Below are 27,539 nucleotides of genomic sequence, written 5' to 3' on the forward strand. Positions count from 1 at the left end.
GCTGATTTTGAAAGCTGATTTTCCTTGAAACTTTCTGAAGCACATGCTGCATACACATTTAATATTCAGTGCCCTTTTGAAAACGGTATGACTCATCCCAAATGTAGACGTGACGGTAGGAATGAAGAGTTGTGAACTTTGTTTAGGGCCGGCCAGCTGAGGGTCAGCAAGCAGCCAGCCAGATGTGGCCAGAAATGAGGCTTAGAGAGCCCAGGCTGGATACAGGGATGGGAGAAACTGGGAGGAGAGCACTGGACAGCTTCTGCCCTTGCATCGTTTTTGGACATAGAGGATGGTACACCACAGTTCCTGCCTTTTTCACCAGGAAGTATCTGCCAATACTCTTGTTTATCATTGGATCTGTATAGCCATGAGCAGACCGTGTGGCCAGGCAAGCCAAGTGTGTGTGGGGGTATGTCATGAATTGGCTTATTAGGAGCTGAAAGGCGATTTTGCAAAGACCTGAATGTCATAAGGCACCATAATCTCTTCAGGCAAACAAACAGGATTTTTTGTCAATTTGCGACCCTTTATGATATTGAAAGGGCACAGAGCTGCAGACTGTCCCTGATTTTCAGATGAATTGCACCACTAGTATAAAAGATATTCTCATAATAGTCCCAAATTAGTTGATTGCTTGAAGTGCCAGAATCCTTAATGCTCTGCTATTTTAAACATATGGAAATTGATTCAACACTTATCATCTATTTAGAGATGTAAATTTATTGAAAAAGATGCCACTTCTTCCTAAGCTTCAGGCAAGCTGCGGTACTTAGCTTTCTGGGCACAAGCAGGTTTTTACGAGGACTTGTGATTTTAACTACAGTGATTTATTTTCCTTCTAAAGGCTGGGAGAAGCAGAGGAAAATAGACTGTATTGTCTACAGAGAAAAAAAAGATACTGGTACAAGCACTGGTGTGAACTGACACAGATACAGCAGTATCTGGCACATCGTACCCTGAGGGTCTTCTCCCAGGCACGGACACTGGCCCAGACCTTGCCCTAACTTCTGTTGCAATTGCTGTGTCAGTGGGTCCACACTGATGTTAGAAGCATCACTTATTTCTGTTACGCTTGCTTCAGGGAAGAGTGATGAAAAACCAAGAGCAGGCAGCGATGGCAATGACATTGGTCAGGTCAACACCCCATGGCAAAGGAAGCTCCCCCCCTCCCCAATTCAGCCTAAGCTTCTAAAAGCAAAAAGCATTGATCATTCATCTGCAATTAAAAGCTCTTCTCTGAAAGTCAGACTGGTTCCCAACTTCAGCCTGTTGGGATATCTTCTTGCACAGGCAAGCCCTGCGTCGATGTTGAGGGCATGAGGCTGCTGTTAGGATTAGATGAGAAAATCTGCAACCTGGTCCTAGCTCTGCTGCTGACAGCCTTCTTTTTGATTTGGCATAGTCACTTAGCACCTTTTAAGATGGAGATTTGTGTGTATTACATAGGAATGCTGTTTGCCTTAAAGCTTGCGAAAAAAATTAGTTTCTCCTGTGGAAAAAAGAATTTTTTTTTTTTTTTTAAATTGGTTAAGTCTCAGCTATTTGATCATGTGTTATTATTCATCATGATTCATATATTAATACCAAACCGAGAATGTCTCTATAAAGCCTAATATTATGCTTCTGGGATTAAGCAATATTTCTTAATGTGTTTCTTACCCCAGTATTTTTGCAGAGAAGCTGGAATGGGGCCAGTTCACTCAAGGTGCCTATACATTAGTGATTAGCTCAGGTCAGGAGAGCACTTACAAAGCGAATGCCCCAATCATCCCCACTTACCCTACTTTGGTTTGCATCATGGAGAGGGCACATGAGGTGGACTCGTCTTAGATGAAAGGTGCACGGCGCGCACATTGCAATCTCAGCACTCTTCGGCCTCATGGATCTGCTCCCAGGCTGTACGACTTGCTAGCGTAGACACAGCTACAGCATATTTACTGCACCTTAAAATCCCTTGATGGCATTTGGGCAGCGAGCTCACTGGCTGGATTAACTAACCACCAAACCTGGTATCTTGACTGGCTGATGTTTAATCAGGGGCTTTATTTTCTTGTTTATACCAGTTTGTTTAGTATGCTGAGTCCAGCCTCAGCAGCATGGAAGAAAAATCTGGCTCCGTTCCTGCGGTAAAGCACCTTAGTCTTTTGCATAAGCCTGAAAGAATCAATTTGGAGTAAGACAGGGTTACTGCAGAGCTGGTTTTTGGAAGTGCCCATTCACTTCTGGGGGGTCAGGTTCAATCAGTATCTTTTATCCCAGTGGGAACCGGTGATCTCCCTTGTCTTAGGATGCACCAGCTCCCCTTTGCAAAGGGCAGGGAACACCAGAGGCGCTGCTGCTGAGTGGTTCCCATCCCGACCTTTCCCTTCCACCTCTGCTCTCCACCATCCAGACCCAAGCGACCAGCTCTCCTCCCTAATTATGCAACGACTGCGTACCTAAATACACTTCTTGCATCACGAAGGAGAGGATGACAACCACCAGCAGCTCTCAGGGCATTCAAAGCCTTTCCCCCATGCCGGTGACCTCTCCTGTTGGTTGTGCTGGGCTGCTACGGGGCGACCCGGCTGGCGGGACCCTGTGGCTGGCATCACTGGACGGACGCTCACCTTTGTGTCCCCTCCACCTCAGCCCCATCAGCAGCCCTGCTGTCGTCTCCTCTGTGCGGACCGCTCCCAAACCTCTCCTCCCATTCAGCTTCCCAATGCACACGGGGCACAGCCTGTGGCTCTGGTGTAATTGCAAGTTTTGGTGTGCGTCCTGTACGCTTACAAAGTTTTGGCCACCTTTGTTACATGTGATGAGCGTCCAGGTCTCGTATTGCAGGCTCTGTGTTGCTATCACAATCCTGAGACTTACTTGAAGCATTTGAGTAAACCCCATGCAGCTCACTATTTGATCACTGTTTTCCTGAGCAGATGCTTGTTTATTTTTGTTAGCGATTATAATGTCTGGCAGTAGGAGAACGTTAAGGAGGTATCAGAGCTACAGAGGAAAAAGCCAACTCCCAGGTTATGAAGGGGTGATGGCAGAATTTACGGGCTGGCTGGGATTGCAAAGAAGTGGACGATTATATCTTACTCGCAACACGTAGGGAACGTTTTCCTTCAGACCAGGCCCTGTACAAGCGTGCCTCGAAGTCTTTTGCTCAGGGTCCTACAACAAAGCGAGCTGGTCTGGGAAGAAACGCAGGTCAAAATTTTCATGCAAAACCTTCAACATGATATTTAGCACATTTTTACACTCTTTGCTTCAGAAAGCCCCATTTTTACAAAAGTTCAGGAGAATTAAAATCACTGGCAGACGTAGCAGAACATACAGATTTTGTGGGATTTCAAGTCAAATTCATAAAATTCCTTCCAAGATATCCCATCAGTTGACTCATTTAGCTTGTCAGTGCCATTTTAAAAACACACAGCTCAACTAAATCCAACCGCACATGGAAAAAAATCCGTGTCAGCCTCGCTCCAGCCCCTGCTTGCACCAGCATCTGACCAAAAAGTCAGGGAGATGCGAGTACCCCCACTATGCCCAGCACACAAAAACCTCACTGGCAGAGCTAAATGAAACTTAGCAGGGCCAAACATCTCACCAAAACTCTTGGGCAACTCCCTTTAGCAAGGTATTTTTAACCTGCTTTTTCTCCAAACTCTCCTTCTCCCAGCCACAGGGCAATGAATTTTGTGTTTTATTTGCCACGGTGCTGCGAGATCGAGTCAGGCTAGCTCAGGCCACGGCTTCACGAGACAGCATCCTCAATGTAGGCAGCAGCAGCAGCGGCTCGAGGTATTCCACCCTCTCGCATCTCACCACTTGCTTGTTTGCTGTCCAAAGTAAGTGTCTAGTCCCAGTAAAGGCAAAGCCAAGGAGGGGGAGGAAGACGGCTCCATTCACGAGGCCTTTTGTCATTTACAGTAAATTTAGAGCAAGAGTGAATACAGCTAATCCGTCTGTAATGTTTCAACGCCCGCCCCCTTTCCTGTAAATTCCTGCAGGACTTCAGTGGCAGAAAGCATTCATGTGCTAGAAATAACGGACTTATAAAAGAAGGAAAGGGAGCGTAAGCAGTGGGAATAGGAAGAAACAGCTAAACAGATACTTTTCAGTTTATATACACACCCTTCTCACATAAACCAGAGGTAGTTATCAGCTAACTATTAGTTCCATTAATCAGCTTATCTTGTGAGAACAGGATTTGGGTGTACGATATACATAACAATCAGCTACCTTAAATTCACACATCTGTCCCAAGGATTCCCCAACATCATAGCTTTTGTTTTTAAGGCAAGCATCGGCTTTTTTTTTTTTTTTCCTCCTTTGATATTACATGTATTTGTGTATGTATAAAAAAACCCCTGTAAATAACCAGGTAGATTCAACATTCATCATTAGGAGCTGAACCCGAGACCCTCAGAGTTACCAGCAGAAGCCTGCATCCCATCAAGATGCCCATTGCTGGGCAGCTGTGTTTTCCATAGGATCTCTCTGACTCAGCGGCTAGCAGGAAATGCATAGCATGCTGAACAATGAAGCACAGGCAATTACTGAAAATAAGTGTTCTCCATTACAAGTAATTCCAGGCTTCATTTCTCTTAGTTTCCAAATTAAAAAAAAAAAAAAAAAAAAAAAAAAGAAAAAAGACATGCGTGGATTGTTGAACTTCATTTTTTTTATTCAAATAAATGGACTTTGAAGGAGGAAAAAAAGACTCTAAAGCTTTGCACAGCAAACTGTTTCTATACATAGCTATAAACAGGCATATAGCTAGTCTATAATAAAGCAAACTGTGCAAATCAATTTAGGCATAGATTCTTCAAAATAGGTGTACTACCCACAGTTAAGCTCTGAGCTATTCCAAGCAGTGCTGAAGAAAACAAACATTTTCCTATCAGCCTGCCTTCTTAACAAAATCTGTTCCACCAAGACTTATGCAGGAGGGGGATGCTTTGGTGGGACAAGAGAGGGTCGAGCTGTGCGCTCTTCCAAAGGCGTGACACTCATCACGGGACCGGGACGCACTTTGCCCGGAGGTGACCATGCCTGTGGTTTAGCCAGAGTGACTCAAGCCATGCCTACCTGTAAGGGCTGGTCAGCCCTCGGGGCTGGAACAAGGGCAGAGCGGGGTGGAAGCTTTTCTGCACGACTGAAATTTGAAACACCAGCTTGGGCATTGCTGCAATTGTATTTTAAGGTGTCCAAGATGGACAAGCAGGTGACTGAACCTGCCCTTTCTTAAACAAAACCTTTTTATTTAAAAAAAAAAATTAGTAACTATAGTTGAAATGATGACAATCTAATTGAATCAATTTAAATCATTATTGACTATTACTCCTAGAGCAATTCTAATTACGGGAAAAGTCATAAGCAGGCCATGTTTGCTGCTGAAGTTTTAAGCAAAGTCAAACCACTGAAATGGATAAAGACACCGAAGAGAAGAAACCATCAGAAACCAAAGCTGTCTTGGACTGCGAACCTCGCCATAGCCAGCAGGCAGCTTTCCCATGAATGCAAAGAAGTATTTACTCAGTTTCAGTTCATTCAGATAATTGCATTCCATATGCACTGTTAATTCACATTTAAACTAACGGGCATATAAAAGATGTTACTACTTTGTGTGGAAAAGTTAGCATAAGGTGGTAAGATCCGCTAGTGTTAAAATCCTGCAGGATTAAAACCTACCAGGAATAAATCGGGAATACTTTGTTTCATTTCCAGGTTTAATCAAAACGTGTTAGCCAACTTACTTATTTCTCCAGCATGTTAAAGATATTGCTAACTAATTAAAAGAATTCTAAATAACTGCTTTTCTGCAAGCAATCTGAATTGCAGTTTCCATCTGAATAAAACTTGCTGCAAATCACAAATGAATGAACAACCATCTAACAGGAACAGACAGACAACTTTTACTGTTTCTTAATATATGGAACATAAAATTTTAAAAGCCCCAATCAAAATGTCAGGCTGGCAATGGCTTTAAAAAACACACTCGCATGTATTTAGAAAAAGGAAAAAAAAGTGGCAGCCACCCTTTCTGATCTCATGAGTTGCCTGCTGAAGTCTCCACATGGAGAGTCTCCACCTTCACGAAACACGTGCCACGTACCTGTGAGAGCTGTGGGAAAGGTGGAGATCCCAGGGAGCTTCTCCAGCAGGAGATGCCGGGAGCCGCTCGGGACGCAGTGGCAGCGAGGGGACGGGTTGGTCGCACGCACGTAGGGACTGTCCTGCTTACGCCCACGAGCAGGCTGCGGGCCACCGCGTTACTCACCGGCCCCGCGCACAGCCAAGTGCTGCAGTCTGGCCCTGGGATGTGCAGCTAAACTGCTCACGAACAACGGGTTGGCCACCCTTGATACGATGCATCTCCAGGGGGCACGAAGGATGGCCAAATGTAGTTTAAAAGCTGTATGTAATTGTGTGAAAAAAAATGCCGGTTCCGTTACCAACTGAGAGGGGAAGAAATCTTTTAGGGAGGGAGAGCAGGGAAATGTGATCTAGATTACAAATACAAAACAAGGCAGAAATTGATTATCTGAATGAAGCTTTCCCACTTCCTGATCTAAATCATAATTAAATTGGCAATTCAAATCAATGTAGCCTGGTGCTGTCTTATCCTCTTAAGTTTTACGTATTTTATTTACATATAATTAGTAAACTTTCTATGACATGTCCTGGATTTTAGAATGCATGAGCAGCCAGTGAATGATAAGCAATGAAAATGCTGCACTGCTGCTTTTCCATTTAAGCGCAAATAACGTCAACAGAACTCAGGAATAAACTCCAGTAATGGGGAAATGGCATCAGAGAAATGTCTCCCTGCTTATTCAAATCTTAAGCCGGGGAAAAGTCGGGAGCAGTATTAGCGTTAATTAGACTGTCAACTACCATGCAGATCTCCTGTACCAAAGTAAAATCCCAAATTGGTACAAGCTTGTTAGAACAGAGCACTTTTACTGTCGGAGGAACAACAGGGCGGGAGGGGAATTAAAAAAAAAAAAAAAAGAAAAGAAAAGGAGAGCAATTGTGGCTTTACATCAAGTATATTTCATAATTGTCTGATAAATACGTACCCACATCATAAAACACTTTTAAAAAAACAAGTATTTTTAAATGTATGTACAATAATGCAAAAATATGCCTAAATATGTATCTAATGCAAAAAAATAAACCATTTAATAAAATCTCCCTTCAAATGTCCCCTTGCTCTTCAACACCTTAAAAAAAAAAGGAAAGAGCTCAGTAAACAAACAGGAGTTAAAACACAAACTAACAGACAGACAAAAGCAGTGCAAAGCAGACTTTTAAGAATGGAGAGGCATCCAATTCAACTTCCCATTCCCCTGGATTACACAACTACAGTGTCTCTTGTCCTATACACAACTACAGTGTCTCTTGTCCTATGCCAGTTGAATTTTGGTTTTAAAAACTCAGCCTGGTGTTCAAGCTATAAGAGGTGCCTGTGACACTCATTTTACATGCGAGCAAAACAACTTAATGATAATCCAACTATGCACCCTTTAAACCCCCTTAAACAGGGGTGAATTTCATCCTAGGCAAATATTTCATATTCTCTATACTCCTGTGAAGCACAGACATGCAATCCAACAAACAATATGAACTAAAGTCTACCTGGACAACTGTGGTGGGAGAGACTTCTGCTGTTTCACAATTGTTTAGTCATCTCTTCTTTCTGCATTCTCCAGGAAACTGCAAACAGGGCTCTGATCTTACAATTTCAGCAAGTCCAATATCTTGTATTTGTGATGTTGCAATTACACTAGTAATCGGGCTCCTAATTATTTCTGAAGACTAGGTCTGAATGTCTGAGTTAAATGAGACACTTCAGTTGCACAAGAAAATGCTGATCTGGTTCTTATTTGGATGTGTTCAGGTGACTGATGTATATCTTTTATCTTGCTAGAGTAACTACCCTCAGAGTACAGTTGGCTGTATGTGAAATACAGCTCTTGTTTGCAAAAGCAACCTGAAGAGGTTTCAGTAGTGCTCCCTATAGGAAAGGTGGCAGGAATTGAAGCTCTGTTTAAAAAACCTGCTTATAAGGCACTGGTGCAGCAAGGTTTGTGACGAACATGGTTTTATGATTTCTCTTTTCCAACTGTTTAAAAGTAAGTCCACCAAATCAACCATAAATAGCAATAGAAAGACATTTGAAAAGTCCCAAACCAATCAACTTAGCATTGAAACATAATTTATGACAGTCCCACTTCAGTGCACACACTAGCTCCTGGGTGTTTTTTAAAACTCATTGTTGGCTCATGCTCACGCTATATACAAAAGTCCCCCCCGCAAAGTCATGATGGGCTGAATATCTTCTACAAACAAGAAATTTTTAGATGACATCATAAAGTTACACATTAGACTTACAGATGATGGACAGGAACATATATTGGCTTACCCACTGTACATATCTATTTAAAGCTTTAAAAGAATAAGAATATACACAAAATATACACTTAATTCACAAAGTAAAACAGCCCTCAACATCTGCTATTTTGTAGGGCTACGCATTTCTTCTATTAAAATTCCACACATGGAACTATCTCTGTGCCAGCTCCTCTTCGTAAGCAATAGGATCACTTCAAGGTAAATTAGTTCTTCATGTATATGTAACAGAAAGAGCAAAAGCTCAGCCTCTAGTCATCGCTGTCGCTCCCAGACTCACTCAACTGCAAGTCATTTCCTATGGAAAACAAAAACCAACAAAACACAACAAGTGGGTAGGCGTTAATTCACATTTCACAGCAATCAATCCAAAGAACAGTCACATTTACACTGGAAGATTTAAATAGGAATAACACAAGAAATTAATGCAAACATCATCTGTCATTTACTGGAACTGGTACCCATGCCCAAGAACATTAAGAGCTGCATGGGGCTAATACATGGTCGCATCCAGGCCAAACTGAGTGTCCTTGGCTCCACAGCCACCAAAGCAGCTCCCTGGTGGGAGAACAGCACTCCCCATGCTAGCAGCTGTGGAAGGCATTCCACAGCCTCCACCCAGCCAAGCTCCCAATATGGCTCTGGGACAAGGCACTGGGGAATTCCCAGGCATTCTTGGCCCTTTGAAAATATATTTTTTTGTTTTAAGGCCATTTGGGAAGCCAAAGCAAGGCCTCCACATGTCACTAAACCAAAAGGAATGTTAAAGCCATCGCAACTCAAGGCTATGGGCTGAACTAAGCTGACAGATGCTGTGATGGTGAAAGCCCCCTCCAAAGTGCAAAGAGAGATCAGACAAAAGGAGGCCAGGATATGGATCAAACCTACAGTCTCAGACCCTGTTCTGCAGAGCACTTGTGATTTGGTGAGGTAGAGGGGATAAAAGAGGGCAAGAATCATACTTGTGTTCTGGTAACTGAACCTAGCTCTTCCAGCATTCTCCCACGGCCCTGCCCCAAACAGCTGCAGAGCAGCTACGCTACAGCTATGCCCTGGACTTCTTCACCTCCTCTCCCCTTTTATGAAACAAGAACTCGGGGTAGGGGTGATTCTCCCCATGTAGATGGTCACCAGTGACTTGAATGCTCAAGGACATATTAATCCTTGGCAAAAGGATTTTAAATCCAAAGGCAAAAATCATTGCCTGAAAAAAGGAGCCAGCTCCCAAATTCTCCTGGAGTCAGAGGCTTCTTGACATTCAGTGACTATGCAGTATTATTGTTGTAGTGGCCCAGCAGAAGCAGTGAAGAGGCAGCTCACAACCAGAAACAGGGAAACGGAAAGAGTCCTACTGACTTTGTTGAACTTCGGATTTCACTTAGACATTCATTACTGACAGGAAGACTGGCAGGCCTCTCCAGTTTTCCAGCAGGCTTTTTCAGTATTGTCTGTATAGTATACTTGTCTTCTTGAAGCTGGAAACCCTACATTTATCCGTATTTAAACTCCACCAGTTCCCTATGTGTGGGTGCCAAGAGATGTACACAAACATGCCTCAGGAGGAATTAAGAACAATTTATAACTAAGTTCTACTTTCTTCTAAGTGCAATATTTTAACTCCACTGAGTTAGAATATACCTGATCTAGCATAAGGAAAGAGCAACACAGATGTACACCATCTCCTCAGAGAGAATCTCATGGGACAAAACTATGCTTTAAAAATGTTTTTTACACTTTTTAAAGGGTGGAGTGAGTTTGTACTGATTCAATGCTTGCAAACGCCATAGCTGTAATATTTTAACCAAATATGTGGCTCTTTAAATTTCCCTTCAAAATGTGATATTTGTGAAAATGCAGCTGAGACCAACACAGTATAGAGTAAATACTCTGACAAAGTAACACAGCTAATAACAAAGACTGCAGAGACTGTGCATTTATGATCACAGGACAGCCTTGTGCCATTCACAATTCTTTACAGACCTTTAACTGACACATGTGACAACCCCACTATTTATGTCTAATCTGTGTTTTCACATTAAAATAATTCCCATCCTCTGGTGCACCAGATCCTCCCACACTGAAGCTTTTCCACCCACTCGCTGCACTTGGAGGCCTGAATCAAGGCTCAGCACGGCCAACGGGGGCCATTGCACTGATGCCCACAGGCTCTAGACCAAACTGAAGCAATCTCCACACCTTCAGACAGGTCTCGGCCCTCTGTTCAAAAAACCTGCCCACATATTTCAGCCAGTGCAACTCCCTGGGATTATTAGTTGGCAAACTGCACTTCATGGAGTAGCCTAACATGCTAAGAAAATGAGTGGTCTCAAGCAGCTTCCCACAGCGATAAGACACAAGCCTTTACTTACGGAGGGTGTTCATGAGCTGATTGCTTCCTTGTGGCCTGCTGGTGCCGTTAGCAACGGCATTCCTGTTGTTATACTGCTGGTGCGGTGGCTGGGAAGGGGAAACATGTGCTGGCTCTTCCCCCTCACTGCTGGAGCTTTCATCTTCACTCCCAGATGAGCTTTCTGAATCCGATGAGCTGCTTCCACTGCTGCTGCTCATCTGCTCAATAATTTCAACCTCAGCTCTCAGCTCTGAAATAAAAGGACATTCCTCTGGTTGAAACCATAAACAGGGCCCCATGGAATTTTGGAAAAGAATGTGAAAATGCAATACTTTTGTCAAGTATAATTTATCACATCAAAATATCTCACACGAAAGAGAGAGACAGGAAGGAAAAACAAAAAATTCTGAAAACTGTTTTACTTAGTTGTTGTAGCTAAATTTAAAGAAGCAACAGCATACGTTAGTATCATAGAACCTTCACTTCCACTATTATTATTTACATACTTTACACTCCTGAAAGCACTTCCTGCTTCATTATTTTCAACAGGTTATAAGCTCTATGTACAAAGTAGGTACATTTCCTGTTTGAGTTTTACAGGCCAACAGCCAGCCCATTTTTTAAAAGCATCTTAACATGGAGGAATCTAAATTGTTAGATGTCAGTGACTTTTAGGCTTTTGGAAAACACAAAGAGGGGCCAGGGCACAGGCACACGATCACAACAGAACCTTCCTTGACTTCAGATAATGTATGAAGCTGCTCCAGCACAAAGTCACACAACTCATTTTATACAAACTTCAGAAGCAGATGGCTGACATCAGTAATTTTGCAGTGGGGCAGATGAGAATATTCACATGTTGGAGAATGGTAAGAATACTTTAACTTGCTATAGAGTTTACAAGTAGCCAGGAAAATACAGACACTGCTCTGAAACTGTGGAGTTATTCAAGTCAGACACACCCCACTTCAGGGTTTCCAGTGCAAAGAAACACTGGAATACCATGACAGCACCACAACAGCCATATCAGCAACTGCTAGTGTTGGCTGAATGATTGGTTATTAAACAGCTATTAAGGTAAGTCACCCCAAATCATACCATATTGTTAAATTTGTCATAATTATAAGCGGCCTAAACACTATTAGAGGACAATTCTTTTGTATCCACCCACAAAATCAAGTATCTAATGACTCGGTTCACCTAGGCAGGTTTCCATGAGAGAAAAATATTCACACATATGTTAAGCATAGGATGCGAAACCCTCAAAATTTAGGCTTTTGTTGTGCTAGCAGTTCTATACCCACAGGGTTAGAAGTCAGTGCTTGCCCTGGAGAAGTCACAGGCTAAAGGGACAAGAATGAAAGAAGGGAGAGATGAGGTATTATCATCTCTACCTGACAAATGGAGAACTCATGCCAGGAGTAATTCACGTTAGGTCAGATGTGTGTCAGAGTGAGATGAAGCCCAGCTCCTCAGCAGGGGACATCCTTGTTGTGTATGGCATAGCCAGATCATGTAAAACGAGTTTTTCCTTCATGTAAAAATGGCACAATTTTAATGCTTCTTATCTTCAGCCTCTGCAGGAGTAAGTCTGAGCAACTGGAACTCTTCCCTTTTTTAGTAAGACCCATTTTCCTTGGGCTGCTTAACACTATAGAGTAACAGGTTCTCAGCCTCCACATTATTTGCTGGAGAGAGTTCCTCTAGCTCAGCACGTATTGGTTTGAGAAATTAAGTTTTCTTTTGCGGTTTTTAAAACTGCTATTTTTCAATTTCAAAGTTCAGAGCTCAATTTCAAATACTATAGTTATATTGAATCAGAGGCAAGGAAGGCATGTTGAAAGGGAAAAACCATATGACTAACTCCAGTTGGGTATTTAAGGATAGTGGTGGTGTTCCTCCAACTTACTTACTAAATCTAGATCCCTGACTAGACTGGCTGTGTTCTCTGTACTTTATTAGTATGCCAGGTAGAACTTACTCTTTCATCTCTAAGACACAGCGTAAGAGATCATTGGAAGAGGGAGGAAGAATATATGATTAGGCCAACAGAAGATACTACTTTGTACTGTAATGTCTTTCTCCTTTATTCCCTCCCAACGCAGTCTTGCAGGCTTTAAAAATCAATTTCATGCCTGGAGTCTGACACACAGACAAATGAGCACTTGTAAGTCACTGTTCTCAGCCTACCCATATCATGGATTTCAAATTGTAAATGTTCCCTATGTTCAAGGCTAAGAAATTCATAGGGGAAAGCTAAAGGAAAGGTAAACAGGAATAAGGGTTCTTTCCCTTTAAAATGCCCAGATTTAAAATTTTTTCCCCTAGCTTAATGATGTAAAATTTCCACACACTTCTAGTGATGGAGTTGTTAGTTGTAAGTTATAGTGATGATAATACTACATTGTGCTTGCTACAATCCAGGATATTCTAACAATCACCTATAGACCACAGTCCATATTGGAAAAAGATTCAATAAACTTTTAAATAAAGTCTAATAAAGGACAAGTGCCCCAGAATTACACACATATGCTTACAGAGCTATAGGGTCTATGGCTGAAATGGAGGAGCGCTGGCAGGCCGAGAAGAACACAGCAGCCCAAAAAGCAGCATATAAAGTAGCATGAAGAAGGTGAAGCAATCTAAGAGGTGCTGGTGGTGAAAGGGAAAGGATGCAACAAGAAATGCAGAGGACTAGAAAATAAATCTAAACAAGAAGTTTGAACTCGATACAGTAGGCAAGGAGGTAACTGAAGGAAGTGATGCAGTCTGATGAATGAGAAAGGAAGATTAGCCCGGCTAATTTTAAACAGAATTAGATATTAGTGTCAGATTGAAAAGTGAGGGGTTTTATGCTGGGGAAGCAGAAAACTAAGAGCCCATAAAAGAGGTTTGGTTATGAGGAAGGAAAGGGAGAGTGCCTTGGAAGAAATGGTAAGGCCCACTATGCTGAATGCAGGCAGGAAAAGCAAAACTACCACTATCACAAGCTTCAAGGACTGGGAAGTTAAGGGTGTTAACAGTGACAGTGGTCACTGGTAGAAACGTGGTCTGAGCCCATCTCCCAGTCAACTTTTGCCTCACAGGCTGACAGCCTCAGGTCTCTCTTAAGTCCTTGAGCCCAGAATTCTAAACATCTCGTCTGTGCAGATGAGAAAAAAGTAATTGTTTCTACTAATGTTATGGTGGCTGCTGCATCGCTAAAATTCTGCCAGGCAGAACTCCAGCAGGACCACTAAGGAAGGCTATTCAAAACCCTCTTGTGTCACACTGTCAAAGATGGTGGCTAAGCCAGTGACGACCCCAAAGCCCTGTAGGAAAAATACACCTGCCTTAAAATTGTCCGATTTTGCATTTTCCTATTTGATTGTTATGCTTAGTGCTGTTATAGGTACCAAAGCCTTGGCAAAACGTTTCCTTGAGGTGCCTCCAATTAAAAGTTGTGTGTGTGTATGTGTACATATATACTAAGCTCAACAAAAGTCAGACCTTTCCTAGATCTTTTTGCACCATAAAATCAAACACCTCACGTTGATGCACCTTTAAGGTTTAAAAGATGACAAGAGTTAGGATCTGCAGCAGTTACTTTTAAAAAGCTTTCCATATAGCATCGTTTTGAACACTTGCCTTAACTGAGTCTACATCACCTGAAAAGGCTGACATTGCTAGGGGAACCTTAACTTGTGCACATTTCATGTTACAACCATAGGCTTTCTTTCAAGAACGCAAAACAGCTTACTGCTTAACACTGGCAGTCAATACAGTTTTTAGAGTAAAAAAAATTTCAAGGTCATAAACCATTATATAAAGAGAACAGCCTTTCTCAACAGGGCTGTCTTCTGTATATATTCAGTATCAAATGCCCTAATTTCTTTCCATAATCATGTCTAAGGGTTCTTACTTCTTCTCTCAATTCCAATAGGCTACGCAGAATTTTTAACTAAAGCCCTAATATTGGGCTGCAAGAATACCAAGGACTTTTGCAAATAAAGTCATTCAACTTCAGGGAGGATAAGGTTTTTTGCCTATAGCAGAATGTTTACTGTTAATAATGGTATGCAAGGTGGAGAGAAATCAACTTGATACTGGCACTTTGAGCATGTGAAGATGGCAGCTAGAAGAGGCAGTATTTTACACTGAAATGCAAAAAATTTGATCGAGGTGTTCTTGAGAGACAAACACAGTGCTATGGCATAATCCTTACACAATACAGCTGCGTTTTAGGTAAACAAGACCTGCTCAGATTTTTAAGCACTGAATTCACAGGCTCCAAACCAGAAATATGTTTGTGTGTTTTTTTTTTCCCCCCAAGTACGGCATGCTGTAATTATGTCAATGTTATTGAAAACATTTCTGTTGTGGTCAAATATGTCTGATAAACGCTGATTAGTTCATGCACATAAATGGCTGTATTGTGGTATATGTGTGCAAACATTTACCGCTTAATGAAATGTTATGAGATGTAGCCAAGTATTCAAAAGAACAAGCTCTTACCCTCTCTTTTGCTCCCTTCAGGCAGGAGGACAATATAAAAGCTTGCAGGGGAAAAGACTCCTCTGGTGCAGGACCCTAGACACAGCCTCTCAAAGGCCTCTCTGCATGAAGGAACAGACTGGTTCAACTCCCACATGCTCTGACTCTGTCCTCAGGCATGTTGTTTGGACAGCTGTGTAATGGGACAGACAACTGACCTACCTGAAAGTTCATTTCCCAGCTCATCTCTAAGGGGAGCTATGGCAATGCACAGCTGAGGGTACCGGGGGAAAGCAGCAACCTGCACTGAGGTTACCTTAAAACTGTTGTTAAACATCAGGAGGGCTGTGTGTCTTACCACACCCTTAAGAAGGGCATACTGAGAGCAAGAGTGTGTCATAGCACCAGAGATCATTTCAACCACCTCCTCTGGGGACTGCAAGTTCTGTGCTGTGTCCATTAAAGATAAAACACAGAATTTCAGCTTCATGTTTATCTTTCTTTTGTACAAAGGAGGTACTTCACCCAAAAGGAAAGCTACCGCTTGCATGAAAAGAACAGAGTCTCTTCAGAGCTTACAAGTCTTTGTTCATAAAAAGACACATTAAGGGAAGATAACAGGACTGAAGACTATCTCACAGCTTTTACAGTTAAGTTTTATTAATTATTTTCATTGTAGAATGCTGCCATTTTAGTTCTACCTTTCCCAAGTAGATTCTTATGATATAAATGGTTTAGTAATGCTGACACTCTAGATAATCAATGCTGGAAAAAAGTTATAAAGAGCATATACCGTAAGCAAAAAACCACCTGCCCAGGTATTTTCACTCTTTTTGGGCCTTGAAGGACTCTCCTTATAAAATACCAACTTGAAGTCCCATTTTTAGTACAAGTCAGGTGCTCTTTTGCTTGATTTTGGAAACAAAATTCTACAGGTTATTTATTTGGCAGTACTTTCCAATAAAAGATGATCAGGTGGCAAAAAAATTACTAGGACAGTTCTAAACAATGTGACTTATCTTTTAGACCACTAGAAAATGGTCTTTGTAGAATAGATGTCACACCAGACAAACGTAATTATTTTACTATAACATGACCTTTACAAATTGCTGTATGTATACAAAAGAGCGCCCCAATGGTTAAGTAACTTATTACACACTACAAAAGACATTTAAAATTCACAACTGATTCAATTTTTAAATTGATATATCACCTGTTATCTTTCTCCTTACCTATTACACAGAAAATAAAAATGGCAATGCAGCTAAGGGAACTGTAGCTAACAGACTCTCAGACGTTGATTCTGCCTGCTGACCAGCGTCCAGGTATTGAAAATACTACTGCTGCGAAAGAGTGAGACCAGTCAGCACCTATGCAAACACACAGATAGCTTAGCAGTAAAAATGTCACCTAGTGATTACCATGAACTGAAAAAATACCCTGCTAAGTAATTAACATAGTCTGGGCAATTAACATAGGCAAGTCTATAGGCAAAAATAGCTATATGGGACAGAGGGAAAAAAAAGGGGAAAGAAAAAGAGACCCAGAAAAAAAAAATACTAGACAGAAAGAACAATCTTAAAATAAAATAATTGCATCTGGTGCCAGACAAGAAACACAAGAGAACCAAATAAAAAATTTAAATTTAAGTCTTCCTCATTCTGAGTATGTTATCCACAGCAAAACCAGGTATCACCCAGTATGAAAGGAAGAGCATGGGCAAAGAAAGTGCACCCTGCCCACAGTGAAATACTCAAAGCGTTGCTTGAGCAGGAGACTGAGTTGAGCCAGTCATCCCTTCAAGGTACTTTAATAGAAGTATAGCAACTATATGGCAGATGTGATCAAAGCTGCAGAGGAGTGTGTGTGGTAAAGGGGAAGCTGCAGCGTCATTCACTCTCATCCCTCCCTCACTAGCACTACTTGGCATGGCACAAGCTCTAGGTCTTGTGATGGGAAAACAGCCACCCAGCCCTTCCATCTCACTGGCAAATGGCTCCAACCTTACTCAGTGCAGAAATAAGTTTCATCCAAGTTACTTGATTGCATAACTAGATCTTGGACCATTAACTTTTGTTGTTGTTGCCTAAGACACCCATTCAACTTGTCTACCACTCAGCTAGAGGTTTCTGAATTCAGGCTTATTTTGTCTTCTTTTCAGAACAGAGAAATAGTTTGGAAGAGAGAAAATAATCCAGAAAGAGGAAGTTTTCTCATGCCAGAGAAGACTGCAGTATAAATATCTATGCTGGCAGAGGAGAATAAATAATTCACTAAAATGTGTTAAAACGAGATATAAAGATGACAAACCAGCTGTCAAGTACCCACCTTTTAATCCCTGAACATTCTAATGCTTTTATAATTTGCACAGTCATAGTTTTTATTATAAAGAAGAAAGACAAAACCAACCAGAACTCAGGAAACTACAAACCCTTCTTTACCTCTTTTAATGTCATCCAGCTGAGGCTCAGGCGAAGGATTATCTTTCAAAGGAGAAGTTTTAGGTCCAACTGCTGGCTTGGTTGGGGCTCTGAACTGTGAAGGAGGCTGAGACGCTCGGGCAGACTGTTGTTCTATTCGGGCTTGGATCTTACTGCTGCCCTCTGCTCTGAAAAAGCAACCAGAAGCATTCAGCGGTACTGTGCAACTATGTTCAGCTTTTTCAATGTCCTTGTACTAATGCATCACCTGTGACTTCCTTTTGCGCAGATCTCTACTTTGTTTTATAAACAGTGAATTACAGCTTTCTGTATGCAACACTTGCTTTCAATAACAAATAAACATATACAACTATACTGCAACACCCTTACCAAATGTATTTTCAAATCCAGACGTGGTTCAGTGGTGCCAAATTCTCTACTCAAAGAACAATGAAGACTTTAATTTAGCTATTTGTATTTTTTAAAAAGAATAAGCAATCATAGTAATTTAAACTAACTACACAATAAAAGAAATCCACTCATAACAAAATCTTTCTTAAAACAATTGCAGCAAAAGAAACAGTCTTCTCACTTGCAATTAAATCATCTCAAACTGAACTCCCTTGGAGGTCAACCTGACTAGAGCAACCTTACTGCTAAATACAGCATGCGAGCATTTAATTCCTGTTATTCATTCATTTACTATTATCCCTTAAAAATAGTTTAAGCTCTTTCCTTAGTGGGAAATAGTCTTCAGAATAGCGCTACACCTAGCTGTTCAATTGATATCAGGTATTTCTTCCTTTTACTGAATCAATGATGTGACTGAGATTGTAGGACAGTCAATATCCTTGGCAGAAAAAAAAAAAAAAAACAAACCAAAATACTTATTCAGGTCCCTCTATGGTACACCATAATGAGGTTAAAGTGTGTGGTGTATTTATCTCGTAACACCAAAGCCTTTGGGGGTATGGCTTTATGCAGTGTAGCACAGAAGCACCTTATGTGGATATTAGAGCTCAGTTCCGGTTCTAGGAGGGTCTCAGCTCAGCAGTGTGACACTTTGTGCCTATGAGCTAATCCCACTGAGAAACAAGTTACACTAGCCCATGCGGAACTTCCTGGGACTGCACCTAAACTGCTTTGGATATCTCTGTGCCTCTCTGAATTGTAGATGCAAAACCTCAAAAACTAAGCACAGAACCACCTCTTCATTCATCACTGAAATGCAGCTATTAGATACCACATTAATGCAGCTTACACAGTCATTTACAATAGAAGTGAGGATTTGGGAATACACTCACTGTATCAAGTGAAAGGTAAAAGCAAGAGATTGTTTCCAGTATTAGTTATGCTCTTGGAACTACAGAAGGTTTTATGTAGAATAATTGCAATTACTCCCCCGTGAATGTCATCAGGACATTAACACTAAAAACTCTGCTCCCACAGAGTGTCAACAGGTCGTTAAAGATCAAAGTAGCCATGGAAAAAAAGATACTTCTGATCTAGAAAACTGAATGACTTTGCAAAGTACTATTCCTCAAAACAGGGATCCCCAATTTTTTATTACCCTGCCTCTGCTTGAGAAAAGTTGAAATATTTTTCACCTCACCAGAGCCAAAACTCAGTGGATCCAAACACCTCACTGAACCCAAGCCCTCCTGCACTTCTTTGCTCCTTTACAACTTAAGCTTCACCTGGACAAAGTCCAGCAGAACTTAAATTGGGAATTCAAATCTCATCTATGACATGCTCATATCCACTGGACAAGATGAATGCCACATGGATGAGTTTTCACATCACTGATTCAGAGGAGTGTTACAGACCATTTACCTTGAACTCAGGGTGTTCTTGGCAAACTTCCACCCAACTGCTGATGAGCTGCAACCCACATTTCTAGTATTTTTAGCAGCTAAAAGTCCTACACTGCAATAAAGTGTTTTTTCTTTTCTTTTTTTTAAACGTAAAACTTGTAAAATTATTTAAGAGCTGCTTCTTCATAAAACATTTAAATAACTGCTTTCTCTTTAGATCTCAATAACCCGTGGTCCAGTGATGCTGAAAAGAACATGATCCAGAGACTTCAGGTACTTGCAGAGCAGCAAGACTACTAAAAATGTTCCAACTGCACACTTTGTAGCATTTGTGCAGTGAAGTAAGAATACTGGGTCAGAAAGGATTTCTGGCCTCAGCAAGTCTTCTAGGCAAAATCTCATAACCATCATTTTTACAGTTCCCCCTTCAGCTTTGGACTTGTGTTCCACTTTATGTATCACTGATCCAATACAGGGATGAGTGTTTCTTGTTCCCTAGGAGTATATTATTAAAGCATCATGGCCTCCACAGGAAGCTGTAGGGAACAAACCTAGAAACTCCAACAATTGCATTGACAGCCTAGTATTTCCATGGTCTTTTTCAGCTAACTAGAGACTCCTGAAACACATCCCATCCTTCAGCCAGTTTCCAAAGCTTCAAATCATCAGAGGTGTTTCATTGCAAACTATAATTATGTCCTTTCAGCAGTGGAGAATTTATAAGTTCTTTACTCTTGGATTCACACTCCTATTTGCATTTTTAGCCAAGATAATTGGCTATGTAAAGCCCATAAGGCTTAGTAATTAAACATCACTACAAAATCAAAGAAAACTGAGTTCTGGTTCAAAAGATAGTCTGAAGAAGAAACTGCAGCAAGAGTTAATCCTATCAACAGCCCTGTCCCCAGCTTTACCTGGTTTTCTTGACTTGAATGCTGCTACTAAGTTTTTCCAGCACATATTCCCCAGTGTCATGATTGATAATAAGCACACAGTCCTTCTGATATGGCCTTTTATTTCCTTTAAACACAGTCATTGGTGGAGTTGAACCCTGGTATCAAAGAAAGAGGACACATTTGTTTGGTTATATTCCCCTACCCAGAAGTTTATAAACACTAAGAGAAATGAATATATGTATTGTTCCGACCAAGAGGCTAAGCAGTTAATGTTTAGTTCCTACAGAAAATGTTCATTCATGAAAATGGAAAAATAGTTATATGCAGTAGATCAGATGTTTCCTCATAGCAGTATTATGCCTTTCATCATTTTAAGTGTCTCTGCAGTGCCAAAACATCTTCTCCATGGTTGCCATTATTTACAGTTCTCATTCCCAAAATGGTAACATAACTGAACTTGCATAGCTGGCCCTGACAAGTGTCAGAAATCTTCTTGGCATTTCTGCTCTGTAAATCTTGGGTTTGGATAAGAAATAAAGTTCTAATTATTTGTGTAGCAGAACCATTGCCTAAAGAAATATGTGGTCAATTAAAAAATAATTTAAACTGCTTTGTATTTAATATATATTGAAAAAAGGCAGTATTTTCATAGTGGATTACAAGCAACTGTCACAAACTATGTAGGAACAGCTGCCTTCTTCAAAGCCAGACTAGCATATAGATGCCATGCAATTATAACAAAATGTCTTCTCAAAAGCAAATGGGCTATTTTGACACCTTCCAGGAAGTCCCCAAGTCCACACAATACTGCATAGAGTCATAAAAGTCTAATGGGCTTAGACTGAGAAGCAATAAGAGGGAAACTCGTGTGATGGTGCATGCTGGCTAACTGATACTGCTGAGATAATGCTCAGCTGTACTGCATCCATGCACAGGCTGGCTCATACACCTGGTTTTGGGGTTACAGGAGGCAGAATCTACGCTCTAGCTGCACATAGCAGCATGGACACACACCTGGCCATGTCAAAAAAGGACATGTTACTCAAAGGGGATATACAGAAATATGTTGTCAGCTATGAAACATTCTCAGACTGCTCTGCAATGTATAAATACTGTACAAGAGAAATTAAAACAGCACATGCTGTAGGAAAGCAACCAAAATGAGGGAGAAAAGGAAAACGTGCACTCTTCTAAATTTTATTCTGAGTAGCAAAAATGAACAATCATATTTTAACCACTCAGAATGCAATTCCTGTTCTCCTATATTGCTAATAAATAGAATATGTTTGAATTCAAAATGGCTTTGGAACAGTAAGGGTGAAAAATCTGAATTTCCAACAAAGATACAGTAAGAGATACAGATACAATTCAGAAAAGATGTCTCAAGATAAGTCTAGTCTTCAAAGGCATGTTACATTTTTATCATTCCTACATTTAAGAGAGGAAAGCAACATTTAAGAGAATAAAAAGCAAGCTGAAAGTCAAATCCTGCTTGCTGTTGACAACTAAGTCAGGAAACATATAATGCACAAATTTAATGAGAATTCAAAGTTTGTTGGCTATCATTCTGCTACCCAGAAGCTTCCCAACTCAAAGATGGTGATTTTGGCTAAAAAAATAAGCAGAAATGGAACCCTACTTAAGCAAATTAACAGTCCCACCCTTCTACTTAAAATTGTTTAGGTTTTATGTTAGTGCCTAAATAACACTGGCTCACAGATTCTGCTGATTACAGGATAGAAGAAGGTAGGTGAAACAGGTGACATTTAAGCAATTTGTTTTCATGCATGAGGGTTTTTTAACAAACAGAAATTCTTCACTTCCCCAACCAAGACTGTTTATCAAATATTAAAGCCACTAAATCCACATGTAGAAATAGTACTTCAATTTATCCAAGCAGCAAGGGACACCAAAATATCTCCACTGAACAAATTATCAGCGATATCCTCAGGGACCAGGCAATTTCAAAAAACAACTTAGAATTTGAATCCTATCCAGTTGTTGGGCAACTGAAAACTAAAGCAGGATCCAAGAAATTCAGTAAATCTTGTCAGGATGAAACGATCTCAAAACTTCTCACTCTTTTCCAGTATGCTTAGTGTTTTCCAGCTCTCTGTCTGGAACACAGGCAGCATTGCCGTGGAACAACATACGTACAGTGGCTGCATTCAGTGCAGTTAGCTGCCTAAGCCTCTGAAGCACACTATAAGCCTAAAGCTGTTTATACTCACGGGAAGACAATCAAATTAAATTCATCAGTACAGAGATTCAGAAAGGGACAAGGGATGTTGTTCAATCCAAAAGATGAACAAACAACACTGTTCCCAGTTGATCCAATATGAATGCCACTGCTATTAATCATATTGTTACCTGCTCTCAAATAGCACCATATTCATTGCTTTTATAGACAAAAACCAGTATGTGACCTCCTGCAGCACTAAAGGTGACTAAAGCCACATAAAAAACAGGAGCAGGGGAAGCAGGCCAAAGCCTCATTCAGCGAGAATTATCACAGTACCGTCACCTACCAATTAAAAACACCAACACGCTAGAACAAACACCAAAAGGATCTGACACACAGCTTCCAAACTGACTGGTACACCCCCACAACCACCAAACCCATCGATGCCTGTGAATTCTGGTTTATTGGCTTGACACACAGCATTAGCTTCAGCTAATAAACTAATCCAGTTCCAGCATGCAAGCACTTTCTTTTGTTTTGGTAAGGAAACCACTGAACCTTCAATTACAAAACAGCTGCACCTCTAAACATTTTGATCACTTGTTTTATTGCCATTTGACTGTCATCCTCACACAGTAGATCTTTATGGCATAATTTGAGGAGGAAGTGGATGGGAAACCACTTCATTGCCACTCACCAGAACCGCCCCACTTGCTTCCACTGATAAAGCTAAAGGCAGGACACCCGCTATGCTAGCTGTACATGTTTTAGTAATGGGAAGAATATGCTTACAGGCCTACCTGTGGGTTCTGAACATCAAACCTTGCCAAAAGCCCAAATTACTCTGCATTTCTTCATAAAGCCACAGCACTAAAAATGGATGGAAACCAGGTATAGAGCTTCAGCTAACAGTAAAAGTCTTCTTGTTATTCAAGGAAGAGTAGGAAGGAAGGAATCAAAAGTAAAGAACAGGCTGCAACCCTACAAATCTAACCCTTTACAAAGATTCAATTGTACAGTCCTTTCCTAAGGTAACACACTACAAGTCTGGCTGCTCATATATTGAACCCACTTGTATTGACAAAGATGAAAGTGAAAATAAGATTTACATTCGACTGTAACTACAATGCAAATTTGTTGGAGAGTAAACAAGGACACGTATATAACAAACTTACTGGAATATGTGGCAAAGTGATTGTTACGTCATCTCCTTTACCCACTTGGAGGTCCCCCTCACAAGATGTATCAATCGATGCTGGCTTAAAATCATCTAAGGAGGAAAACAATTGCGATTACATTTCTTGGAGTCTTCAGAAGTGTCATCCTGCCCTGCAAAGGGTCACTGCACATTTACTGTGATTATAGGGAATGCTAAAATATGTGCTAATGCTTATGGCAGGAATGGAATAACACACCAGTACAATGTGTCTATGGTACCAGATTCTGAACTTCCTTTTTAAAATGGAAATAAGGTTCTAGACCTTGTGTTTGAAGACCAAAAGCAGACTTCTCCAAACCCCAGCCTTTGAGTGACACTTAATTTTGTGGGCAAGTGTAAAACTGTACCATGTATCTCAAAAGGGTATCGACTTCAAGACCCAGGGCTCTGCGTGGCTCCTGCCAATTCCAAACCCGAGGACTCCCCCTGTGACAAAGACTAATTTAGTGACACCAACTCATTTAGCCTTACTGATATTTCTGGCTATTTAACAGCCATCTTGCCTCCACAATACCTCCTCAAGGGTAGAGGAGACCTCAGGTCTCACTTATCAGGAAAAAAAAGAGGTGCTGATCTTACTTCAGTAGGCTCCATAAGCTAGTCCAAAGCCACTACGGATAGAAAGCATGACTAAGGTGAGGCACTGTAATGGCTTTTAACTAACCCGAGATTTAAGTATTTTTGCTGCATTGTATAGAATGCTTTGTCTCCCAAACAAGGCACCTCTGCTTAGTATATTTATTTGAACTAAGAACATTTTAACTTAGACGTATTTTCCCCTCATTATTCTGTCGTGCTGATGAGCCATAAAACCCAGAAAAAACTATCAGAACCTGTAATATTTTGACAGAGGATTTAGACAAAGTGAAATAAGATCAGACAGATATAGGTTGTTTTGGTTTTTTTGTTTTTAAAATAAGCCTCCATTAAATTCTAGCATCTCTGGATAAGAAGAGGTGCAATCATACTCATGATCAAGGCTTTTAATTACTGCATTAGTTAATAAATTATTATTGCAGAACAAATTTAAAATATAATCTCACTATGGAAAGCACATTTGCCAAAAAAAAAAAAACCCAAACCCCAGCTTGTAATAAATTCTCATTAAGAGGACATTAATGTCTAATTGAGTTTTACTTTGACAGCACAACAAGAAGAATCAGACATACCTGCCTTAATCCTCATGCCTTAACTGCCAGACCAAATCATATCCTTCATTTTCATCTGAGCGATCTATTTCTAGCTATTGTTTCCCACCTACTTTATGTGCAAGCTTGCTAAATAAAACAAACCAGCTGTACAAGAGCTAGTGTCTTTGCCAAAAAGGGATCAAGAGTTTCAGCGGCACAGTCACTAAATTAAAAGGAGTATCACTATCACACTTCTTTCTTAGGTATCAGCAAAATATAGTTACTCTAAACAAACACTCAAAAAATTGTTTTCATTTGGTTAGCTTACTAGGTTTACGTGCTTGGCTAATCTTGCTGTAGATGGAGTGCACGTATGTCCCTCCAAATGTAACCACAGTCCTTTTTCCAAAAGTCAAATGTTTTTAAGATGTGTTTTCCAGGGATAATCCAGTTTTTCCATACAGTATTTCACAAACATTACGGAAAGGAATGAAGTATTTTAAGAAGGCTGAAACAAATTTAGCCTACAAAATCCTCTTACTGTAGTTTGTGTCAAGAGGATTACAGGAACAATATAATGCTCGGATCCCACCTAAATTATTCCAAATCAACAGTTAGAAAAAACATTTACAACCAGGAACTGAAGAGATCTTACTTGAAAGTCACAGATGGAAAATACAGCACACAGAAAGCTCTTCTGAAATAAAACTGCATTCTTCTATTCGTAGTCTGAAGAGCTTTGGCTTTGCAATCCCTTAAGAAATTGATTATTGAAGCACTTTCAATTCTAGAAATCCAGTGTATTTCTATCTGGATGTGGCTTGGGTTTAATTCATATACTATCAGTCAACAACCTAATTCATTTGATAGTTGGGCTATTTTAAAATTTTGATTTATAAATGGAGATTTGCTAGTGTGTTAGTGCTGGATAAAACTGTTCAGTGTTATGTATAAACAGTTAAACGTACCAAACATATGGTATGATATTTTTTAGCATGGTGGAGTTATGTATAACCAGAGGGATGAAACACACAAAATTTAAGCGTTAATCCACTAGACAGAGTTTACTATTGAGCAAAATAGCTTTGCCTCAATCATTGACCATCTGCTTGAGTAACAGCTCAATCTAGAAAGCTGTTCTTTCAAGTCGCACTCGGGTAACTAATATCACTGAAATTACTTACTTGTAGTGTATGAATAAGAGGCCACGAGTCTGGGCCTAGGATTATGCATCATAAACCAAAAAATCCTACTGTTAACCATATAAATTCCCCAACTTAATACAAAGCTACTGAAATGTAAGTTTACTATTACTTTCATTTACTGTTGGTGATTTACTACTCATTTCAAATCCTGGACTCATTTAGGGGATGAAAAAGTAATTTCTTGCCCACAGAATTCAAATACAGTGAGCTCCTCTCCCAAACAGCCTTCTAATATGAAATTAAATGTACCCAATGCTAGAAGAGAGCAGCTGGAATAGTATGTGGTGTCTTTCAAAAACCACATACTCTTCCAATTACTCAAACAGGTCAAAACTGCTCGAGACCGTACCTCAGGTTTTAGCTTACACTTACTAGGCAGTACTGTAAGCATCTGAGTAATTTCTGCTTGCTTTCCTGGAAACTGACTTACTACAGCTGGCTGGAGTCGGCACAGCCAGGGCCGGGGCTGCTGGGTTACACGTTGCCTCATCACGAAAATAAACCAGTTAAAAAAAAAAAAAAAAAAAAAAATCAAACTGCGGGCGCTTGGGCTGCCGCCCAGCCGCGCTCCTCTCCAGGCACTCCCGCCAGGCTGGGGCCTGCGGTGACCTGTCCTGCAACTGCCATGAAGAACATAAATAAAATAAAATAAAATAAACCAGCAAGCCACCCCCTCAGAGAGGTGATCGCTTTGTGCTTCTAAGCCATCCGCGCACGCTTGATGAAAAACTTGGTGAATTGTTCGCCCTCCCCGGCCTGCCTCGCTCAAACCGCCCCCCCCCCCCCCCAGCGCTCTCGGCAGGCATCCACGCTCCCCTTCTCCCCTCAGGCTGTCCGCCGGGGATGGCCGTCTCTGTGGGGAAACACTCGTGGGAGGGAAGATGGGCGCTGTCGGGGTGGAGGACAGAGGGGAGACGGGCGCTGAGGGGGGACGAAGCCCTGGGGTGGCGGCGCCAAGGAGGCGGGGAGGAGCGGGGGCGGCCAGGGCGACAGGAAGGCTTCGCCGTGGCGGGCCGGAGGCCCCCGCGGGCCGGCGGGAAGGGGACGGCCCTCAGCGAGGAAGAAACTGCGGCAGGACCCCGGGAGGAAACCTTGGTGAGGATGGCGGGGCGCCGGGCAGGTGCTGCCCCCCGCCCCGGGGCCGCCCGGCGGGAAGGGGTCCGAAGAGGGGGGGCTCGCCGGCAGGAGGGGTGGGTGCGGCCGGAGGAGAAGCGCCGCCGGGGCAGGGGGACGGGACGCGGGGAGCGGAGGGGGGGGAAGAAGGGGCGGCCGCGGCGGGGCCCGCCGGGAGGGCGAGGGGGTGTCGCTCACAGCGGATGGTGTGGAAGGAGGCCTTGGGCCGCCGCTCGAAGCTCTCGCCCAGCTGCAGCGGGTGCTCCTCCTTGTCCAGCAGCGAGTTGGCCGAGCCGTTCATGGCCCCGCTCCCGTCCCGTCCCGTCCCCTC

At 41.5% G+C, this 27,539-nt stretch overlaps 2 protein-coding genes across 2 annotated transcripts in view; one reads left to right on the forward strand and one right to left on the reverse strand.

Annotated features, from left to right (window-relative positions):
- SH3BP5 (SH3 domain binding protein 5) overlaps nt 1-27,539 on the forward strand; it is a 455,787-nt gene that overhangs the window by 330,262 nt on the left and 97,986 nt on the right. The gene's annotated exons all lie outside the window — the stretch shown is intronic.
- On the reverse strand, nt 8,406-27,509 carry EAF1 (ELL associated factor 1). Its single transcript, XM_075705159.1, has 6 exons — nt 27,407-27,509; nt 23,717-23,811; nt 20,378-20,514; nt 17,671-17,837; nt 10,776-11,006; nt 8,406-8,704 (listed from the first exon to the last, which is right to left on the reverse strand). Exons 1-6 carry the CDS (start codon nt 27,507-27,509, stop codon nt 8,658-8,660), a joined length of 780 nt encoding a protein of 259 aa, XP_075561274.1. The 3' UTR covers nt 8,406-8,657.

Source organism: Pelecanus crispus, chromosome 2 (assembly GCF_030463565.1).
Source record: "Pelecanus crispus isolate bPelCri1 chromosome 2, bPelCri1.pri, whole genome shotgun sequence".
NCBI lineage: Eukaryota > Metazoa > Chordata > Aves > Pelecaniformes > Pelecanidae > Pelecanus > Pelecanus crispus.

Bases quoted from the DNA above. Each gene is read 5' to 3' on its own strand.
- EAF1 (XM_075705159.1), bottom strand. From the start codon at position 27,509: ATGAACGGCTCGGCCAACTCGCTGCTGGACAAGGAGGAGCACCCGCTG. The intron at 17,838-20,377 runs GTAAAGCTGGGG...TTGCTTTTTCAG, and splicing joins ATTCAAGTCAAGAAAACCAG to AGCAGAGGGCAGCAGTAAGA. The intron at 11,007-17,670 runs GTAAAGAAGGGT...CTTTTATTTCAG, and splicing joins GCTGGATGACATTAAAAGAG to AGCTGAGAGCTGAGGTTGAA.